At 60.8% G+C, this 21,588-nt stretch overlaps 1 protein-coding gene across 1 annotated transcript; it reads left to right on the top strand.

Moving 5' to 3' along the window:
* Positions 1-748: 748 nt before the first annotated feature.
* On the top strand, positions 749-16,374 carry LEMD2 (LEM domain nuclear envelope protein 2; the record flags this gene model as incomplete). Its single annotated transcript, XM_081093523.1, has 9 exons — positions 749-1,421; positions 2,584-2,624; positions 5,324-5,399; positions 8,770-8,846; positions 9,744-9,823; positions 11,227-11,372; positions 12,302-12,403; positions 12,477-12,579; positions 15,223-16,374. The coding sequence occupies 9 exons, from the start codon at positions 749-751 to the stop codon at positions 15,371-15,373; spliced, it is 1,449 nt and encodes a 482-aa protein (XP_080949649.1). The 3' UTR covers positions 15,374-16,374.
* Positions 16,375-21,588: the final 5,214 nt, after the last annotated feature.

Here is a 21,588-nt window from a genome sequence, read left to right as displayed (position 1 = left end):
TCCATCCCCAGCCGCTGGCCACCCCAGAGCGAGATCCTGGCCTGCCATGTGTGGGTGGGGTGGGGCAGGCAGGGTGGGCAGCAGCACAATCCGAGCGGCCACCCAACCCAGCGTGGGAATCGGGCGTGCCATCTGCCACCCGGGGAGCGGGCCTAAGCCAGCAGGTGGTTATCTCCCGAGGGGTCCCAGACGGTGAGAGGGCACAGGTTGGGCTGAGGGACACCCTCCTGACAGTGCACAAATTTTTGTGCACCGGGCCTCTAGTTGAATATATAATTACATATTGTTTTTGTGATTAATCACTATGCTTTAATTATGTTTAATTTGTAACAATGAAAATACATCCTGCATATCAGATATTTACATTACAATTCATAACAGTAGGAACATTACAGTTATGAAGTAGCAACAAAAATAATTTTATGGTTGGGGGTCACCACAACATGAGGAACTGTATTAAAGGGACAGAAGGTTGAGAACCACTGGCCTAGGACTTCCCCTGTGTGAAGACGACCTCCTCACGATGGCGACCCCACCGGTCCCTTCTCAACATGGCGCCCCACGACCTCCCCATCATGGCGCGGGCCCATCAAGGCGGCCATAGGTGAGATGACCTCCTCATCATGGCGGCCCCTCCCACCTTCTCAACATGGCGCCCGGCGACCTTCCTCTCATGGCGCGGGCCCTTCCGGTCGGCCCGGCGGCGGGAGCAGTTCCGGGCGCGGTGCATGCCGGGGCGGCTGGGGCCATGGCCGGCCTGTCAGACCCGGAGCTGCGGCGAGAGCTGCAGGCCCTGGGCTTCCAGCCCGGCCCCATCACCGACACCACCCGGGACGTCTACCGCAAGAAGCTGCGCCACCTGCGGGGCGCCGTCCGGCTGCGCGAGGAGGCCCGGCCGCGGGGCGAGGAGCGGCTGCGGGCGGAGGCCCCGCTGCGCGCCCGGCCGGCCGCGGCCGCTCTGCGGGCGGAGCCCTGGCCGTCCCCGCTCGCCCCGAGCTCGGCTTTCGCCACCGCCGGCGCCTACGGGGACCTCGGGGCGCCCGCGGCCGCCTGGTCCGCGAGCCGCGACCCCGCCCCCGCCGCCCGCCCCGCGCCGCTCCGGCGCCGCGCCTCGGTCCGGGGCAGCTCCGAGGACGACGAGGACGCCCGGGCGCCCGACCGGCCTGGCCCCCGGGCCCGTCGCTGGTGGGCCCCGGCCCGGCCGCCCCCCGCCCTCGGCCCCGACCCGCGCCCCGGCCTGCGGGCCACGCGAGCGGGCGCGGCGGGCGCGGCGCAGGCCCGGCCCGAGGCGGGGCGGCGGCTGGAGCGCTGCCTGTCGCGGCTGCTGCTCTGGGCGAGCCTGGGGCTGCTCTTCGTCTTCCTGGGCATCCTCTGGGCGAAGATGGGCCGGCCCTCGGCGCCGCGCGAGGCGGAGGACCACAGTACGTGGGCGCAGGCCGGCGCGGCCGCGGGTCGGGCGCACCTCCCGACGGGACCCCGCGGTGGGGGGCGGCCAGGGCCCGAGTGGGCGGCCGTCCCGGCCTCACAGCCCGCTCTCCCCGCTGCCCGGCCCGCCCTCCGACCCGCTCCGCCTTCTCCCCTGGAAAAGGCCGCGCCCCGCAGGCACACGCCCCCTCCCTCTCAGTCTCAGCCTCAGCCGCAGGCGGGCCTGGCGGGTCCCGGCACCAGTGACCGTGTGCCCGCTTCGTGGGGGCCCGTGTGGCGGGTGTGCGGGACCTCCTGGGGTGCCTGCGGGAAGGGGGCCTTGCCGTGGCCGCAGGGCCTCGGAGGGTCAGGAGGGTCCTGAGGTTCAGGGGCCCCCAGCCACGCTCCTGCCCGCGCTGGGCACGGGTGAGCGGGCCTCGAGGTCTGCAGGCGGGGCGCCCGGGTGGGAGGGGAGCGCCCTGGAGGCACAGGCGCCGCCGGCCCTGAGCTGCCCGACCGGACCGGACAGCGCAGAGCGCGCGTCTGCCGGAGCCGATATAAAGTGACACTGTTCACCGCAGGGGCTGTTCTTTGCCAAAGGGGCTGCCCCGGGGCTGTCCGAGGCCACACCTTTCCGCGTGGGTGTGGACGTGGGCACGGGGACCCCAGGGGACCCCGGACTGGGCACGCGCTCAATTCCTGGCTGTCGCCCGCGGCGACCCGCAGGCCGGGCGCACACTCCCTGCTGGGACGGCAGCCAGCGCTGGCCTGGCCACATCCTGGGTTCCCGGAGTTCCCCTCCCCTGATGGTGCGCGTCCCTGTTCAGCGTGTCATCGCTCACAGTTTATAGACTGTCACGGACGTTGCCTCCTTTGAGGGTCTCACCCCGAGTCAGGCCAGGGCGGCTCCATGGATCCTGCTCCCGCTGAGGAGCGGGGTCCAGTCGCCCGGAGCCCACCAGACCCGCTGTCGTTCCCAGTCCCGGGCTGGGAAGTTTGCATTTCACTGCGTGCGTGTTAGAGTGCATCCCGTTAGAGTGCATCTGTCAGCGGACAGCTTTCCCCTGGACCCCCCATCCCCCGGAGGCTGGCCGGGGTTCAGTCCCTGGATTGTGAGAGGTCCTGTGGGTATTCCTTTCCGCAGCCCCACTTTAATTTTCTGTTTCTTTCTGGTCTCAGTGAAATTGTTGCCAGTGGACTGCGAGAGGAAAAACGATGAGGTGAGTGTTTCTGTGTCGTTCCTCCCAGCACGTCTGCGGTCCTTTTGGGAGCCCTGGCGTGATGTCCACACCTCTCTGGGTGCGGCCCGGCTCTGTTCATAGCGCCTGGGACGTGGGTCCCCTGCGCGGTCCATCCGGGGGACGCGGCCGGCGGTGAAGGGCCTGTGCTCCCTGCCTCGGAGGAAGGGCCGGAGGTCCTAACCGACAGGAGGCCGTGTTGTCATTTCCCCTCCCTCCAGGAGTGCTTTTGTGGCTCTGAAAATGCCCTTCTGATTTGAGACGTGGGGAGGGGGTGTTTGGAACACATTTGAAGTGGAATTGGCCCTCTTCGTCTATAGATTCGTTTTATGAAGCCTCAATGTTCCCTACAAATAGTATTGGGGGACGGTGAGCAGCCGTCCACTGTGAAGGGAGCGTGCGTGAGGAGTGGGTGCTGAGAGGTGGCCGTCTGGGGAAAGCCCTAAGTCCCAGCCGGAGGAGCTGTCTCCTAACTAAGCCTGCAGCAGGGCTCCCACTCCGCTCACATCTGACACCCGCCCCCCACCACCACCACCACGCCCCTGCGCTGACGCTTACCCACGTTCTGAAGGGCATCCTGGTTTCTCTTGGCTTGTGCTGTGTCCTATTTGAAGTTTTGGGGGTTTTTTTACATTCATTTATTGCATTCATCCACCAAATATCCTTGCTTCCCAGTTGTTTTGTAGAAACATATTCATAGTAAGTTTCATCTTCCATCATAAAAACCACGACTGATGACTAGAGGAGGAGCCCAGAAACGTAGGCGGCAGCTAGAGGAGGGACTAGAATTTTGAAGACTGAAAACCGAAATAGGAAAACAGGAGCTTTCTGTGAGACTTCCCTGGTGATGCTCATTTGTTGTCTTTTAATTAGAAACATCTCCCTGGCTTCTGTTGCTTGACCCTTCACGTCTCTAAATGGATCAGGCTACGGCTGAGGGACAGATTCATTCCCTTCGTTCCCTGGCCCTCCTCTGAGCAGACAGGTGCAACCCAGGGCCTTGCTAAAGGTGTGCCCAGCCAGCCAGCTGTGCCGGGAACATTGGCGCCTGGAAGGCCAGCGTCTGGGCCCCCAGCCTGGGCTCCGTGGAGCTGAGAGTTCATGGGGTGCCCTTGGCCTTCCTGGGAACAGGCAGGTTGGGAGGCACGTCGGCTCTGCTGAGGCTTTTGCTGAAAGTCTTATTCTGTGTGTGGCTCCGGCTCACCCGGGACCCAGCAGGGCATTTGTGTTCCTTTCCCTTCTCAGCGGACTTGACACTGTATTTTCTTTCTGCCTTTTTGCTACGGAAAACATGGGCACAGGCTGAGAGCAGTCGTGTTGTCGTATTAGCTGTCCTGCTGGCTGGGACCTTGTGTCCTGTTTCCTTTCGGTGGCATCAGCCTGCTCGCCTGGATGTTGGGGACGTGCAGCAGTGGTCCTTGTTACTGCCGGTTTCCTGGTGTGACAGTAGAAGATGTTAGTGTAGAACGTTTGAAAAGGAAAGTCACCATGACTCTGCCACCTAGAGATAATTACTGTTAACGTTTGGGGATCTTCCCATCTTATCTCCGTATGTGTGTCTATAGACTTGGATTCTTGGCGTATATTTAGTTAGCTTTAACCCTTATTTCACCGTTTCCCACACATAAAACGTTCTTTAAAGTAGTTTGGGTACCGAACTCACTAGAAGCCACAGGAGTTGTTTCTGACCATGTGCGGTCGTGTGTACTGCAAAGGCTCTTGGGTCTTTAGGCAGCGTGAGGGGACACATCTTGCCTCTGAGAGTGTTGGACACCAGGTCCCTCCCATTCAGATGAGGCAGCTGATGAGCCTGGGAGGAAGGCCACGTCAGTTCCTTCTGTAGTTGCGGGGCCAGGCCCCAGGCTCTCCGCTCAAAGTCCAGGGCTTTGCCCAGCGACACCAGAGGCGGCCTGAAGTGTGGGGTGTGGTGTCGGCTGGCCTGACACCACCTCTCATGAGCTGTGGGACCTTGGTGGCTTACCTAAGGTCTCTGAGCCTCAGGCTCCCCATCTGAGAAATTGGGGTACAGTAAGGAGTGTGGTGACAATTCAGTGCGCACTCACATATAACCACTCCGCACAGTACCTGGCTCTCGGTCCATCGAGGAGAGCAACCATGAGTCTAGCAAGATGGCCTTAATGTTACAGGGGCTGGAGGGCTAGGTCTGCATGTGTTCCTGCTCCTATTTTCTCATGCAGATGGCTTTTCTCCCCTATGACTTCAAAGGTTTCTAGGAATTTTTCTTTTTGCAGCAGATACTCCACAAGACAGACAACCGATGGGCAGATTGTAGACACTTGAGTCTCCACCACGGGTGGGAGTGGCCCCAGGGGGAGAGGACGCAGCGTGGGTAGCTTCCCGGGACCACAGCACTCATTTCCCACAGCAGCCCTGCCTCTGCTCCTCGGCCCCACTAGTGGCCGTTACTCCATCGACACCGGGGAAGGGCGGGCCTCCAGGATGGCAGCCCTTAGGGACTGTGCCTTCACTCTGCCCTGCACTCACTCAGCCCCACAGGTATCGGCCCTGTCCCTGGGCCCACCATTTTGCAGAATTGGTTTTTGGTTTTTAAAAGTATGAGGTGCTGCTTACTGCTTAGTACTTGACAGCGCGGCTGACGAGGTAGAGCCACACTGCCTCCTTGCCCACCGCCCTGCTGACCGCTTGTCCTGTCCTCTCAGTTCTGTCAGGCCAAGCAGAAGGCGGCCTTGCTGGAGCTGCTGCACGAACTCTACAACTTCCTGGCCATCCAAGCCGGTGAGTAGGTCTCCAGGCCCCAGATCCTCACGAGCCGCTCGTGGGCCGATGGCCGAGGCGTTCTGTGGTCTCCGCCCAGAAGACACTCAGAAACCAGTTCCTGCTTCCCCTCTGACGTTTGTTTAAGCCTCGCATTTGGGCAAAACCATTTGGTTCTCACCTCTTTTCGCGGGTCTCGGGGCTCCTGGAACATGCACAGGCCTTTCTCTGGATAAGCCCCACCTCAGGCTTCGGGGCTCCCTGTTTCACTGGCGGGGTGAGGGGACAGGCCCTGGGTCTCAGCGTCTGGGTGCTTGCACCTGGAGGCCTGCCTGCACCAGGTGGTTGGCCGGGGTAGGCGGAGAGGCCCGTGCAGGTGACGGGTCCGTGGTGGGCTGAGCACACTCAGGCCCGTCCAGCTGCCAAGGCCCTGGTGTCACATCCGGTCCCGGTCGCCCTAGCTGGCTCAGGACCTTGGACAAGTCCCTTTTAGTCTCAGGTAGTCTCGGGGCCTCCATCTCCCTGTTACTGAGTGATCTTGGGTCTCTCTTTTCTATTTTTAAATGTGGTGGTGGTGGGGGGGGGGGGGATTGATTTTAGAGAGAAAGGAAGGGAGAGGGAGAGAGATAGAAATAGTGACGAGAGAGAAACATGGATCGGCTGCTGCCTGCACGCCCCCTACTAGAGATCGAGCCCACAACCCAGGCATTGCCCTGACTGGGACTCGAACTGGCGGCCTCTCAGTGCACGGGACAGCGCTCAGCCAGCTGAGTCGCATCGGCCAGGGCTCTCTTCTCTTTATAACATGAAAGCCAAGTGCTGTCCTCCAGAGGAGCACTCTCCGCACCCCGGGAAAGACCCTGAACACTCATCCATCCAGGCTCCCTGCGGTTTTATTTGGTAAACAGTCCTCAAGGCTAGAGATGTCGCCTGCATTGTGTCCTTCCCACACCTGGCGTCTAGGGAGGCTCAGAATCACTTGCTGATGGCATAGGCCAGTGGTCAGCAAACTGCTGCTCGCGAGCCACATGCAGCTCTTTGGCCCCTTGAGTGTGGCTCTTCCACAGAATACCATGTGCGGGCGCACACGTACAGTGCGATCAAAACTTCGTGGCCCATGCGCAGAAGTCGGTATTTCGTGGAAGAGCCACACTCAAGGGGCCAAAGAGCTGCATGTGGCTCGCGAGCAGCAGTTTGCTGACCACTGGCATAGGCGAATGGGCTGGTGCCGAGTTAAATATACTTGGCACAAGAGCCAGATGGAGCTGGTCAGTCTTGTGGGATGTTCAGGAGGCACCTCTTACCTACGGGACAACCTTTGGCCATTGCTGGGGAGACAGGTTTGGTGGGCTGGGCCCTCAGTCCTCAGGGCCAAGCTTGTGGGCCTCAGCTCTGCCACCGCCTCCCTCCTACTGGTGGGAGACGGGGTGGTCGGGGAGCGTCTGCGCTCCTGGGAGGAGCGGTCCTATGGGCATTTCCCCGTGGCCCAGGTGCTTGGGATATACATTCTGACCCACGAGGGAGTTCTAAACGTTTGTGACTCGATTGTGGTCCAAGCAGCAGCAGCAGCAGCAGCTGGGAGCTTATTGGAAATGCAGAATCTCAGGTCCCATCCCAAACCTACTGAATCAAAGCCTGTGTTTTAATAAGACCCCAGGGGATAAAGTTGAGATGCTCCGCTCTTGAACAGTGAATCCTAGTAGCCATTTCTCCCCCTCCACCTCCACATGTGGTCCTCATTACGCCGTCAAGGGGCCTGGCTCCCGCTGTCCTCTGACAAGCTTGCAGGGGCAGCCCTGAGGGCATGCATCTCACAGAGGCAGCTGCTGTGGGGTGCGTGGTCTCTGCTGGGCCATCCTCCCTTCCCCACCTGTTGGAGTCCGCTCTGGCCAGGGCACTGTAGGATGCAAGATGGGTTCAGGGTCTTGCCACAGGCCACCTACCTCCCTGACCACTGGGTGATATAGGATGCTGTTGGAGGAGAGCTAAAGGCCAGAGGTCCCGAGAGGCACGATGCCTTTTAGCTAGAACAGTCAGGAAAGGGTCATGGGAGGCCCTGAAGTCCAGTAGGATGGGTTTTGTATGTGTGGGGGGAGGTGGGGCCAACAGGGCAGGAGATTACAGAGTTAGGATGGAAACGGCTTCATGAGCGAAGGAGAAACAGGGAGTGGAGTTTGGAAAGGTCAGTTGGGTCCCACAGATGCCAGGCCACCGGGGTTTAATGTTGTGGGCAGTGAGGCCCAGAGGCTTTTGCGTAGGGAAGTGACATGCCGAGAGCAGGTGCCAAGAAGGCAAAAGTGGCAGCAGCTTAAGTGGAGTCGTCTTATTTTAAAGCTTAAAACATGTGAATGAGAAGGGAGGCGGAGGAAACCAGTCGGGGCCTGGCCATGGTCCAGGGAGGGTGGCCTGAGTGGAGGCAGGAGGATGGGAGAAGCCAGCTTTGGTCCCAGATGACCCAGAGGGTCAAGATCAACTTTGAAGTAGGAAGGACGGGCTTCAGTTCATTCTCAAGATTTTTAATATTACCTTCAGCCACACACACACACACACACACACACACACACACACACACGCCGGCCATTTGAAGCCCAGCTGTGCCAGGTGAAGGACAGTTGCACTATGTGGAGAGTGAAGGATCTTTACGTGCCCAGCTCTGCATTGTCCCTGCTCGAGGGCTCTAGTGGTGAAGTGGCTCACAGCAGATGAACCACAGCGGCATTGAAAGCCAAGAGGTGTGGCAAGCCCCCGAGTTCGGAGCAATCTGGCCAAACAAGAGGCCCCCGCAGGCTGGGGGCTTTTCAGAGGAGGTTGCCTTTGGGCGGGACCCGAAAGGCTGGCAGGACTCGGGGGAGGCTCCCAGCTCCGTCCGAGGCGGGAGCTGGCCACCCCAGCTACTTAGAAGGGAGCTTTGGAGCCCTGCTGAGGCCCCGCTGTCCAGCCGCAGACGCCCCCTTCCTCCACGGGGCATGCTGGGCATCGTCCCACGACCCCTCACACAGTGGGCCTGGCATTCCAGGTTACCGGCCTGTATCTGTCAGAATCCCTGCCTTTCTCCCTCCCAGGCTGTGTGTGTTCATAGCGCCATCCGGTACCTTCCAAAGCTATCTGTCTGATCCTGTTAGGGATCAATTGCAAACAGACCTGGTATTGGGCAGCTTTTTAGTCATTTAATGCAAATCACCACACTGCTTTGCAGGTCAGGTTTAATGATCTGGAATCGATCCAAGCTAAGTGGCTTTTGATCTTGCTGCAGAGTGAGGATGCCCCAGAAGCTGGAGCGCCAGGCCGCATGCTCCCGCTCAGAGCGGAGGGCTTGGTTCTTGCTGCATTTTGTCGTCTGTTTCAGAGTCATCTTTTCATCTTCCCTGTGTTTGAATGTTTTCCCTCCCAGGGAACTTTGAATGTGGGAATCCAGAGAAGCTAAAAAGCAAGTGCATCCCTGTAGCGGAAGCCCAGGAGTACGTAGCAGTAAGTAGGGTGGCGCCCGCCGCCGGGAGGGCCTGGTGTTTTGGGATTGATTTTCAGACCCTGCGTTTATTTTTCTTCCCCTTTTTATTTTGTTTGGTGTTTTTGGTTTGGTTTGTGTGTGTGTGTGTGTGTGGTTTTGTGTTTTTTGTTTTCTTGCCCTCCCTCCCTTTTTTTTGCCTTAGTTGAGTGCTAGGCTACCTTACGTTAAGGCAACACCGGGGGGGTGACTGGGCCCAAGGTGAGCTGTGAGCCGGAGCAGGCCTGCTGTGTGTGCGTGGCTCCCTGCTGCCCAGCGTGCAGGCCACTGCAGCTGCCCCTTCTAAACTGGCCTGTCACTTGCTCCTCCTGTTCGTTTCTTTTCTCCCCTTCTCAGCAGCTTTAAGGATGCATGTGTCACCCGCCCTTCTCCCCCTTGTGTGCTGTGTGGATTGTCTGGGGTCCATTTGACTTTCCGCACAGCCTCAGGATGGTAGGATTGGGGATATATGGAGCTGGCAGGGACATGGTCACCTAGTCCAGTTTTCGCTTCACAGGGGAAGAACCTGTAGCCCAGGGAGGGGCAGGGGCTTGCCCCAGGCCACGTTGCTGGGCCCCTCACCCCCTGCTTTTTCATTTTACCCAAGAGGAGCTGCCACCTGGCTGGCTTCAGTCCTTTTGGCTGCCTCTGCCCCGCATTGCTTTCCCGCATGTGCTTCCGCATCGCCTCCTCCCGTTATAGCCCCTGCCTCGGCTCTCACCAGCCTCAGACTTCCCTCCTGCCAGTTTGCTGCGCGTTGAGCAGAGCAGGGCTGTGAGACGTGCAGAGGACCCAGGAGAGGACTTCCGTAACCCAGCAGCAGAGTAATGCTGCCTAGCTGCTCTGCCCAGACCAGAGCTAATCTCCCGCCCCTCCCACAGAATGTGACCGGCAGCTCCACCGCCAAGTTTGAAGCCGCACTGACCTGGATACTAAGCAGCAACAAGGACGTGGGCATCTGGTGAGTGCGGTGGGGCGCCCATCAGCCGACTTCCTAGCTTCCCACGGGTGCCCGTCTGAAGGTGGAGGGCGGGTCTGCCCGTGCTGTGTGGGCTGGGCTGAAAGCTGGTGGAGAAGGAAGAGCGGCAGGAATGAGGGCAAGGAGCAGTTCCAGGGCAGACACAGAGCAGGTGCCAGGTCTGCGCCTTGCCGTCCGGCTCTGCGCGGTTTTCTGGCGAAGGCAGCTTTCTACGCGCCTTTCCTCGGGGCTAGTTCTCATTTGCAGATGAAATGATTCTGTGTTGGTTTCACTCAGTATGGCAGTTGCACAAGGAAATGCTGGATTTTATTCTGACTGGGTAGTTGCGCCTCATTGCTCTCTGGTGAGCGCTGTTAGCAGACAGCGAGCCCTTCCCTTCCTGAGAGGCCCCAGGGGACGGGCGGGGGTGGGGCACTGGCTGACGCTGGACACCTGGAGTCTCCCTCCAGAGAAGCATTCGCCTCATCACCCCGCTCCCGTTTCTCAGGGTTCGTAAGGGGCTCTGTTGAGGTTACAGCTCCTGATGCTAAAACACACTCGGGTTTTGTTCTCTTCCTCTCTGATCCACCAAATTATGAATTCCGTCAGCTGTGCACCCAGGGGAGCCGAGCAGCTCAGCCTGAGCCTGCAAGCTGGACGCAGGCCCCACTGAAATGCCCTGGCTTACGAAACAAAGCCTCCCTGAGCAGCTGGCGATCCCTGTTAGAAAAGGCGGGGACTGGAGGCACCGAGCCGCGACACTGGCCTCTTCATATGGGGGAGGTGGCCGAGCCGGCTCAGACGGCCAGGGGGAAAAGTGGTCACAAGAAACCGGGACACTTCAGGGACCAGCCACTCAGGTGTGAGCCAGCGCATGGGCTCGCCACCCAGAGGTGTGGCTGTCGGTGTCCCTCGGGTGCTGGCACCTTCTTGCAGGAACCAGGGCGGAGGCGCTGTGCTGGGGCCTGGCCTCCAGGCACCTCCTGATCTCTTCCTGAAGCAGCTTCTGTGCCTCCTCAACCCCGAAGAAGGGCACGCTCTCCCAGACACACGTCCTTCCGTTTCTACCTTGCAGGGCAAGATGGCCACTCAGTAAACATTTCTACTGCTCTCTGCTGGGAGGGGATCCAGTTTATAGTTAGTCCTCCGCACGCCGATGGGCTGTCAGAGGCCCAGCAGGGGAGCCACTTTAGTGGCTGGGGTTCGAGCCTGCTGCCTCTGGACAGCTTTATTCCTCTTAAGTAGCCAGCGCGGGGATTTCCGGGAAGAGTGCAGCTGGGGTATGTCTGTCTCACAGCAAGGAGAGGCCTCGCAGCCCCTCTTCCTCCTCCTCCTGCTTAAAGTGGGGCATAGACTGCAGCTCCTCAGAGCTCTTGGACGTGTTTACAACCCGTGTCCTGTTTCAGTTTGAAAGGGGAAGACCCATCTGAATTGGTGACAACCGTGGACAAGGTGGTCTGCTTGGAGTCCGCCCGCCCCCGCATGGGTGTGGGCTGCCGCCTGAGCCGGGCCCTGCTCACCGCCGTCACCCACGTGCTCATCTTCTTCTGGTGTAAGTGCTCGCACACGGCGCCGCCCCAGCCCCTCTCCGACAGCCCTGGCAGGGGGTGACGAGTGACGGGAAGCTGCCCTGAGTGTCCGAGTCTCTCGTGCGCCTGTGGTCTGTCTAATACGACAGAGGGCGTGAGCACGTCAGCCTCTGCCCGGTCATCTTCCCCTGGGGATCGGAGCCAGAAAGTGTCCCTGTTCCTGAGGGGGAGGCTGCCCGGCCGGAGGTGGGCGTTGTCCCTTCCAGGACCCCAGGGTGCAGGCCGCTACGAAGAGGGCACAGCAGGAGCTTGGCCTAGTTTTACTCCCTGAGCAATGTAAACCTCTCCTGGGAGCAGCAAGGCCCCAGCCTGTGAGCCTCAAGCAGAGCTCAGGCCTGTCCCTGACAGCAGGGCTGCCTCTGAGCAGAGGCCGAGTCACAGAGCCACTGGCTCTGCCCAGAGAGCCACGTTACAAATCCCAGGCACCTGGGCGTGCACGCAGCTCCTGCACCCACGCTGTCAGGCAGACATCATCCGCGGCAGCATCGCGGAACACACGGCGTGTGTGTGTGTGTGTGTGTGTGTGTGTGTGTGTGTGAGAGAGAGAGAGAGAGAGAGAGAGAGAGAGAGAGAGAGAGAGAGAAAGCCCGGGTTCTGGTTCACCAGGGAGGAGATAAAAGCCCTGGACTAAGGTTGGGAGGAGCCGCATTGTGGCGGTGGAGGGGCCTGAGTGGCAGCTGGCAGGGAGGGAGGCTCACTGACTAGCCTGTCCTCCCTGTGCATTCCTGCATCCTTTGTTCCCGCGTGCTAGCCCGGGGCCCGCCACATAGTAGGTACTCGGAACACATCTGATCACCCACAGCCCCCACGCAGCGCCCGGCCCGTGGGGAGACCCAGGGAGGTCTGAGCGTTGGGGCGATGCCAGCCTTTAACGGTGCTCTGTCCTGCGCAGGCCTGGCCTTTCTGTGGGGACTCCTGATCTTCCTGAAATATCGGTGGCGCAAGTTAGAAGAGGAGGAGCAGGCCATGTATGAGATGGTGAAGAAGATTATAGGTGTGTGGCCCGGGGGAAGGCTGCCGGCCTCCGCCAGGAGTCCTGGCCCTAACCTGTGCCCTCTGTCCTGCAGATGTGGTCCAGGACCACTACGTGGACTGGGAGCAGGACATGGAGCGCTACCCGTACGTGGGCATCCTGCACGTGCGCGACACGCTCATCCCTCCGCAGAGCCGGTGAGTCCAGGGTCTGCCCCACCCAGTGCCTCATGTCAGCGGCCAGGATCCCAGGTGCGGGCACCGTCCACGCCCCCGCTCCAGCGCCCACTCCTCCAGCGCCCGCTCCTCCAGCGCCCGCTTCTCCAGCGCCCGTTCCTCCAGCGCTCAGCATGTGTGGGAGAACACTCGGACAGTGTAGAAGCGCGTCCCTCTCCTGTGGGGGGCAGCACCGTTAGACGGAGGGGTGGGCGCCTGGGGCAGCAGTGCTAGGACCGCCCCTGCCCCAGGGGCTCAGGCAGGGAAGGTGGATTCTCTGGTCTTGCCCTCCCTGAATGCTGTCGGCTGGAGTTCCTCACGGTCACAGGGTGCTGGCCAGCAGCAGCGTCTGCCTCGTCCCAGCCAGCAGGGGAGGGGCTTCCTGATCTCACGAGCAAGGGAAAACCTTCCCCGAAGCCGCCAGTGGCCACTCCCCAGGCCCCACTGCCCAGAACTGGTGACTTACTGTCCCTGAGGCCTCCCTGGCTACTCCCCGAGGCCCCGCTGCCCAGAACTGGTGACTTACTGTCCCTGAGGCCTCCCTGGCCACTCCCCGAGGCCCTGCTGCCCAGAACTAGTGACTTACTGTCCCTGAGGCCTCCCTGGCTACTCCCCGAGGCCCCGCTGCCCAGAACTGGTGACTTACTGTCCCTGAGGCCTCACTGGCCACTCCCCAAGGCCCCGCTGCCCAGAACTGGTGACTTACTGTCCCTGAGGCCTCCCTGGCCAGGAGGAGGAGACTGTTTTCCACACGTCTGACTGACCCACAGTCAGGCACACTCATTACCTAAAACAGGATGGTCCGGCTCCCACCCGTGCGCACGTGTGCTTGCGGGCAGTTGAGAGCAAAGTTTCAGGGCACGGGCTGCATGGGAGGGACGGCAGGCTTGTCACACTTGACACCAGGGCCACCTTCCACATAAAACGGAGAACACGACTGCTGGCAGGGCCTGTGGCGGAGGCTGGCGTGCGTTCACTCAGCAAGCGTTCGTTGGCGCCTGCGGCCTGCCCCACCGTCCGGGTCGCGGCGAGGGGCGAGGCGTGGGGAGGGGCCTGCTGGGCGTTGGTTCTGAGGAGGACGTGGGGAAGGTGCATAAGGAGAGAGTGTACTGTGGGTGGTGACGACCCAGGAGAAGGAGCGGGTGTCAGGAGGCAGCCTCCTAGCCCACGAGGTCGCTGGCGTACTTGGGCGCACATCGCATCCGAGGGCAGCCGCACTGCTTGGGCTTTAACTGCAAATACACTTCACTGAAATGAGCGCAGGAAGTGGCATTGCAGTCCCAGCCCAGCCACCGCGCCCCAGGCCCTGTGGTCAGCGAGGCCCCGGGCGCCACCCGAGGGTCCAAGTGACCGGAGGCTCAGGCTCTTGATTCCTCTCCGAGCCGCTCAGTCCATGTGGCCGGGCTCCTGCCGGCCCAGCCTGGGCGCAGCCAGTAGTCGAGTGAGGGCTGCTCCTGAAAGACGGGGACATGCAGGAGCGCAGGTGCTGGGGAGAGGCTGCTGGCCGCCTGCTCATTACCTGTTAATGGGCAGCTCTGGGAGGACGACCCCAGACCCCACACCGTGCCGGCTGCCTCCCCTCGGGCCCAGCATGGCCAGCTCAGTCCCTAGGCATGTGTGGCCTTGGCCAAACAAGCCACGCGGGGGCTGCTAACCAGCGTGGGGTTTGGTCGGTGGCAGGACCCACCCCAGGGAAGCCAGCCTCAGCCCCTTTGCCTCCTGACCCATAGGCCACCTCGGGAGCTGCCCGCTCTGGCCTCCCCAGGGTGAGACCTCCTGCTCCCACTCACACACGCTCCCTCCGCACATGCAGCACAGTCCATGGGCAGGTGGTCTGAGCTGACAAAAGCAGGGGCTCGGGAAGCAGCCTCCCCGGCCGCCCTGGGGTCTGGTCTGGTCGGGAGGGGCACTCGGAGGGGATGCAGGACCTCTGGCTGCTGGCCTAGGCCCGCCAGCCGGGATGGGCTCTACCTGGGGGCTGCTACTTCTCAACTCCCCAGCGGGATGCTTAGCTCATCCCACCCCTGAAGTGCTGTGGGGTTTGGGCTCAGCAGCCGGCAGCCACGCTTTAATTAGCCCACAGGAGGCATTAAGAGGCAGACAGTACTGGTCGGGGGCCGCCCGGCCAGGCTGTGCAATAGCAGGCCCAGGGCGCGTAGCCCCATCCCAGGCACACGCAGGACTGCTCCCGACACCGCTGGCCCCTTTCAGCTCCCTTCAAAGCAGTGGTTCTCAACCTCCTGGCCCTTTAAATACAGTTCCTCATGTTGTGACCCAACCATAAAATTATTTTCGTTGCTACTTCATAACTGTAATGTTGCTACTGTTGTGAATCGTAATGTAAATATCTGATATGCAGGATGGTCTTCGGCGACCCCTGTGAAAGGGTCGTTTGACCGCCAAAGGGGTCACGACCCACAAGTTGAGAACCGCCGCTTTAAAGGAATGCTTTGGGAACCGAAACCATCGAGTCGTTTGTCCGGGGGCCCAGGAAATGCCCCCTGTGGAACCCTGTGGAAGCTGGAGCTCCGCCTCCCTTTGTACAGGGGCGTCATCCACAGACCCGCGGGCTCCCTGGAGAGCCGAGCCCAGCGGGCCTGCTGAGCCTGGCCCCTCTCTTTGCAGGAGGCGCATGAAGCGGGTCTGGGACCGCGCTGTGGAGTTCCTGGCCTCCAACGAATCCCGGATCCAGACGGAGTCCCACCGCGTGGCTGGAGAGGACATGCTGGTGTGGAGATGGACTAAGCCCTCTTTCTTCTCCGACTCAGAGCGATAAAGCTCGCGGGGCCTGTCCCCTCAGGGGCTCGAGAGGGCCACCGACCTGCTGGTGCTGAATTCACACTTGCCTTGACTTTCACCTCCTGACTGTCATCCAATGGTCTCTGCAAACTCCAGAGCCTCGCTTGTGGGAAAGCCGAGCTTCCCCGGAGGGTGGGGAGAGCCGGGCAGAGGGGCCGCTGTCCGCTGCGTTGGCCCATCCTCTGCGGCAGAAAAGTGGAGAAAGGCTTATCGTTCGCGGATAGAAGAGAAGCAGCGCCCGAGACCCTGGCGAGCACCTGGGGGTTGGGTGTGGACACTGGGCAGGGGCAGGGGCAGGGGCTGGGCGGCGGGGCCGGGAGCAGCCGTCCATGTGCCTTCAGGGTGCCCTGGGAGCTCCAGCGGCTGGGGCCTCCCCCTGAAGGGGAGGGCCTGTAGGAGAAGTCCGGCCCTGGACACCGGCCCTCGGGCCAGGTGTGAGCTGCTGCTGTGGCCTCCGGGGAGCAGCCTGGAGGAGTCACGGCCTGAGGGAGGAGGTGGGCTGCCACCAGCCACCATCTCCGCGGCCCGCCTTCAGTGGGGCCTGGCACAGAAGACGAGGTTTTACAGGCCAGACCTGCAGCCAGGCACCGCAGCCGCCGAGGGTGCCTCGCCCTTCCAGTGTGGGGAGGTCTTGTTTACAGCAACCACAGCCTCCCCACCCGGGGCTGGGGAACCAGGACCTGCAGCGCCGTGAGGCGGGGCCCACCACTGCCCGGGCTGGCCACGGGGAGCCTGCCTGCCGCCCTCAGCCCCTCCTGGCTGCCAATCAGCAGTGGCCTGCGGGTGGGGGTCTCCAGAAACAGGCCAGAGGCACCTTATGAAGTGCAGGAGCCTCTCCATCGGAGTCTCATCCCCAGATGTTCGCATCTGCAGCAGGTGGGCAGGTGGGGAGACACAACAGCTGCCTCCAAAAGGCATTAACCATCCCTGCTGGGCTTACTGGTATTTTGTTTCTTAATAAAGCTCCAGTCTCCCTCGTTTGAGCAGCACTCACTTCCTCTGACGTCTGGATGGTCAGCGGGCCCCTGGCAAAGAACCCGTCTCATAATCAGGCTCCAGCCAGAATAAGACGCAACAGCGTCACCATCAGGGCTGAAAGGGATAAACGCTTTATTGAGAATGATGAGCCTCTCCCCTGGGCTGGGTTCCCTTCTCCGCCAAGCAGTGGGCCAGGAGCAGGTGAGCACTGGCTGCGTGCGGAGAGGCCCGTGGGCTGGGCAGGGCGCCTGGGCCTTCCTCCCTCAGGGCTCAGCCTCCCAGGGCCGGGCCCTCCAGCAACGGGGACCTCACAGGGCCTGTTTCCACATTTAAGCAGGCCCACTGGCCAGAAGCCTGGTAGAGCCTCTTCCCTTGGCCTCGCTTCCTGCGCCCCTCAAGGCCCTGGTGCTCAGACCAGCCCTGGGGGACAGACAAGAGCAGTGTGAGGCTGGCTGCGCTCCAGCAACTAGCGGTGCCCCAGAGGAGGCAAGTGTCCCCTGAGGGGGCAGGAGGTCATGCTGGGGGCAGAGGTGTCCTGGAGGAGAGCACCTGCAGGGCGGCCACCACAGGGCAGAGGTCTACGGAGTGGGCTCGGGGCGGGTGAAGCTGCAGGCGTGGGGGTTGGCACCGAGATGCGAGATGGGAGAAGGCAGCCTGGGCTGTCCCGCCTGTGGGTGGTGGCTGGTGCTGCGGCATCTCCCTCTGTCCTCCCATCCGCTGGAAACGGTGGGTAAATTGATGAAGGACCCAGAAGAAAACAAGCCCATCTTCCCCTTTCTGTTTTGCAATGAAAGGCTTTCCCTCCACTGTGTTTTTGTCTTAAGCTGGGGAGGGAGCTAGCGCAGACCTTAGCTCCCTTTCTGTGAAGCTGGAGAGCAGGAGAGATCAAAACACAAAATAACAAGAGGCCCCGCCAGCCGCTCTTCCTTTATGGTCCGGAGCTGGGCCAAAGGCCCCAGGGCATCCTCAGACGCCCAGACCCGGCTCTGCAGATCCCTGGAGGTGCTGGGACCGCCCCGGGCAGGTCCTAGGGTGTCTTTGGGTGGGGGCCCTTGTTGAGGGGCTTCGGTTTCTCCGCCCAATACCTTCCCAGCGCTCACAGGGCCACAGACCCGTCTCCTCAGTGACAAGCAGCCCCGTGGCCTGGTGGGCCCCGATGAAGAAGGGGGTGCTGGCGGGGGAGGTGTCCACCCAGGAGCTCCAGGCCGCCTTCCGTTGTCAGCTCAGGAAAAGGTAAACACGGCCATTTGTCACTGGCGATCACAGGAACTGCAGCAGCAGCTGTTCCCTAATTAAAACACCATTGACTTTGAGCCTCAAAAAAAGCCCTTCGTTGAGGCAGGTGTGTGGACTCAGATCCATTATCCTGTCGGCCGCCCCAGAGGGAAGGGCAGGGAGTGGTGGTGCCCAGCAGGCCCAGCTCTTCAAAACGGCCCTCTCGGCAGCCAGGCCAGCTCTCCACCCGGCGCCAGAGAACGCTCTAGAGACAGAGGGTCTGGCGAGGGCCCCACCATCACCAGGGTACAGGCAGAGGGGCTGGGTGGGGCATTGCCGCCCGGTGCTGCAGGGGCAGCGTGCGGTGGGGGACCGAGTGTCCTCAGGACCCACTCTGCCTTTTCTGGCTGGGCCTCCGGCGAATTGCTTTATTTATTTATTTATTAAGAAATAAATTATTAAAATTAGCCCAGAGGAGGCAAGTGTCCCCTGAGGGGCAGGAGGCACATATAGTAGGTACACGTGCTAGTAAGGCACACGTGATAGCATTATGGCACACACAGTAAGTTACATATAGCCCCTGATCCTCACAGCCACCACACGTGTGGGTGTGTTGTTAATCCCTGTATAGGGGGGAAACTGAGGCACAGTGAACTCAGGGAGGTGGGGAAGCCGGGGTTTGAACCCAGATAGCCCAGCTCCAGAGCCCATGTCCTCAGCCCTGCTCTCTTCCTTCCTCCGAAGAACAGAAGGGGAAGCCATGCTCAGATCTGCTGTGGCTTTGCTGGAACAGAATAAAACCACCATGGTCCTGAGGAAGGGGCCTAGAGGCCCCTCTCGCCTCCTCTGGTCTCCCTCCTCTGCCTAGCTCACACCTTGCTGCCCTCACTCACGAGCCCCACACCTGCCTCTGAGCCTCTGCACTTGCTGTTCCGCCCACTCTGCCCAGCTCCCGCCTCTCCAGACCACGTGCCTGTTGGAGGTGCAGCTCCCTGACCCACACAGCCTCCAGGCCCAGCCCTCCTTTCTCTCCTAACATTCCATCTAACAAGATGTGTTACATTTTCACTTCCTTGCTTGTACTTCCCCCTGCAGGCTACCAGCCTGTTTCCTGTCTCCCTCAAGAGTCCCTGTCCCACTGCCCCGGGCAGCGCTGGCCCCTGGGGAACCGGCTGGACTGCCCGAGATGGGAACTGCTGGACTGCCCGAGAAGGTGGAGCTCGCAGGCAGAGAAGCCGAGGGAACCGGCCTTCCAGGACCAGGTGGGGGTGTCCCCACGTGGGACACTGGAGGACCTGCCAGTCGCAGCATCCTGACAGCAGGCCCCTCCCCTCTGCCAGGCACAAACCAGACATGCCCAGGCCTCGTGCAGCCTGGGAAGCCCTCTGAAATGTGACTTCTCTGCAGCCCAGGTGAGGCAGGGAGGAGATTTCACAAGAAGGATGGGGTTTCTTCCTGCCAAAAGTGGGGGGCAGGCCATGGCGGAGGCCCCGTGAAGTGATCCTTTCAACCTCACAGGGGTGCGTGAGCGTGGCGTGGGGAGCAGTGCCGGAGCGGGAGGAGCTGCGGGCTCGGAGAAGGAAGGGCAGAGAGGCATCCCTGGGGATTACAGCCCAATTTCCACTCGGCTTCTGTTTGCTGAGGAGACAGGGGAAAGTACAGTAATTTTCTTCAATGAAAACAGGCAACAGAATTCCCTTTGCCGCGTTCCCTTTGCAATTAAGCCCTTCTCTGCAAATGAAGTGATTTGGATTTCATGGGGACTAATTTAAGCACAGTGGAAGGGCCGCTGAACTTTCTGATTGCACACACCAGCGCGTGCAAACCCCCACGCAGCAGAGCCAGGCTGGGAGGTGGCCCTGCGTGGGGCGGCCCCAGGGGCGTGCTGAGGAGCCCCGGGTGGGAGTCCACCTGGGCCCCTGAGTCCATCTGTGGACTCTCCCTCTTCCCCGCGTGAGCCTCCACCCCAGCCTCCCGCGTGTGGAGGTGGGCCTGGCCCTGGGCAGATCCACGGCCCTCTGACACCCTTGGTGCCTCCTGAGCTAATGGTGCCACGCTGTCTGCCCTCCTGTCGTCCAGAGCTGCCAGCCAGCCCTCTCCGCTGAACGGGCGCCCGTGACTGCTCGACCAATGGAATGGGGCCAGTTCAGAACCAGGGTCTCGGAGGCCTGTCACTTCCGCTCTCACACCTGGGGCCCGGGCCCACCAAGGAAAGGAAACAGCTGCCCAGCTGCCTTGTGGGGAGACGGACGCCCGCCAGCCCCCAGCTGTGCCCGCATCCCAGCTGGCACACACTGTCCCCGCCCAGCCCGGCCCAAAGGGGGAATCCTGAGTCACACAACACACGGTTGTGTTAAGCCAGTAAGTCCGTATTGTTATTAAATTTTTAATTTGAAGTAGTTTACAACTCACAGAAGATGTAAAACTGTGGGGATTTCTCGTGTACCCTTCACCCAGCTCCCCGCAGTGACGACATCCTACGTAACCACAGCATAGTACCGTGATGGCGAACCTTCTGAGCTCGGCGTGTCAGCATTTTGAAAAACCCTAACTTAACTCTGGTGCCGTGTCACATATAGAAATTTTTTGATATTTGCAACCATAGTAAAGCAAAGATTTATATTTTTGATATTTATTTTATATTTTTAAATGCCATTTAACAAAGAAAAATCAACCAAAAAAATGAGTTTGTGTGTCACCTCCGACACGCATGTCATAGGTTCGCCATCACTGGATAGTATCAAAACCCGGAACCCTCACAACATTATTAACTCAGGCACAGACGTTATTGAGGCTTTATCAATTTTAGTGCACTTCCTGGTGTGTGTGTGTGTGTGTGTGTGTGTGTTTCTATGGGATTTTATCACAAAGCCACAGAGTTTCAGGGCCGTCTGTTCCTTGTAACAGATGACTGACACCGGGACGGATGAGGTCCCGGAGTGTGTATCACTCAGCATTTCTCAGTTAAAAGTGACAGAAACAGCTCAGACAGACTCAGCGCCAGGTGACCCACTGGCTCACGTAAATCAATGAACTGAGAGGCAGGGGCTCGGGCCAGGGCAGCCGCATCCAGGGGGGACATGGGGCCTGGATGCCGGCTGCTGTTCTCAGAGGGCTCTGAGGACACCGGCGGGGGGGGGGGGGGGGGAACCTGCAGGCCCGTCAGAGGGTAGAGCAAGGGTCAGAACGGAACCGGGGCCTCCCTGCACCGCAGAGCAGGGGTGGGGCCCCGAGGTGGAGGAGAGAGGAAAGCCTAGCTCTCAGAGACGCAGCCAAGCCCGGGGCGCCGGCCCCAGCGCAGGAAGTGGAAGGACGTGCCACGCTACACTCAGAGAGGGGCGGTGTGGTGGGAACGCGTGGTCTGAGGGACAGGGCAGCTCCTATGCAGAGCAGTCACTGAGGCCATTTGCCAAAACTCCTGGCACAAGAAAAGGTGAGACTTCCCCACTCTGAACCCAGCGGGGCCAGGGCCCGGCTTTAGCCCGTGGGATGAGAGTGGGAGTGGCAAGTGGCTTTTGAGGCAGAAACGGGAGGAGCCGGGACGCCTTGCCTCCTCCCCTGCCGCTGCGTGATGCCCCAGCCGGGTCCCAGAGCGGCCATGGCCGGGCCCCGCACCCAGCTGGCCCACCGTGCGGCAGTGTGAGCAAGAAACCCGCCTGTGCTGACCTAAGCCACCAGGACTCTGGCGTGTTTGTCACTGGAGCAGCTGAGTGACTCAGGTAGACAGCGGGAAGACGGGCACGAGTCCTCCGCACTCCAGCATCAGACCTGGAGGCTGGGAATGGACTGGGCGGCTCAGGGGGCTGGGGGGCTGCCCAGGCCTGGGATCTTGGCGCTGTGCTAAGGCCGCACCCAGTGGGCTCGGTAGTGAGCACCTGGGTCTCCCCGCCATGCAGTCACTGCACAGACGGGGCCTGGGGTCCCCTGGCGAGAAGGATAGAGCAACAGCAGGCAGCAAGGAGCCTCGCCCCACGTGGTCGTCCCGGGCCCACCCCCCAC

The sequence above is a fragment of the Myotis nattereri genome, assembly GCF_964212035.1.
Source record: "Myotis nattereri genome assembly, chromosome: 6".
NCBI lineage: Eukaryota > Metazoa > Chordata > Mammalia > Chiroptera > Vespertilionidae > Myotis > Myotis nattereri.
This window is presented reverse-complemented; position numbering and strand designations above follow the sequence as displayed.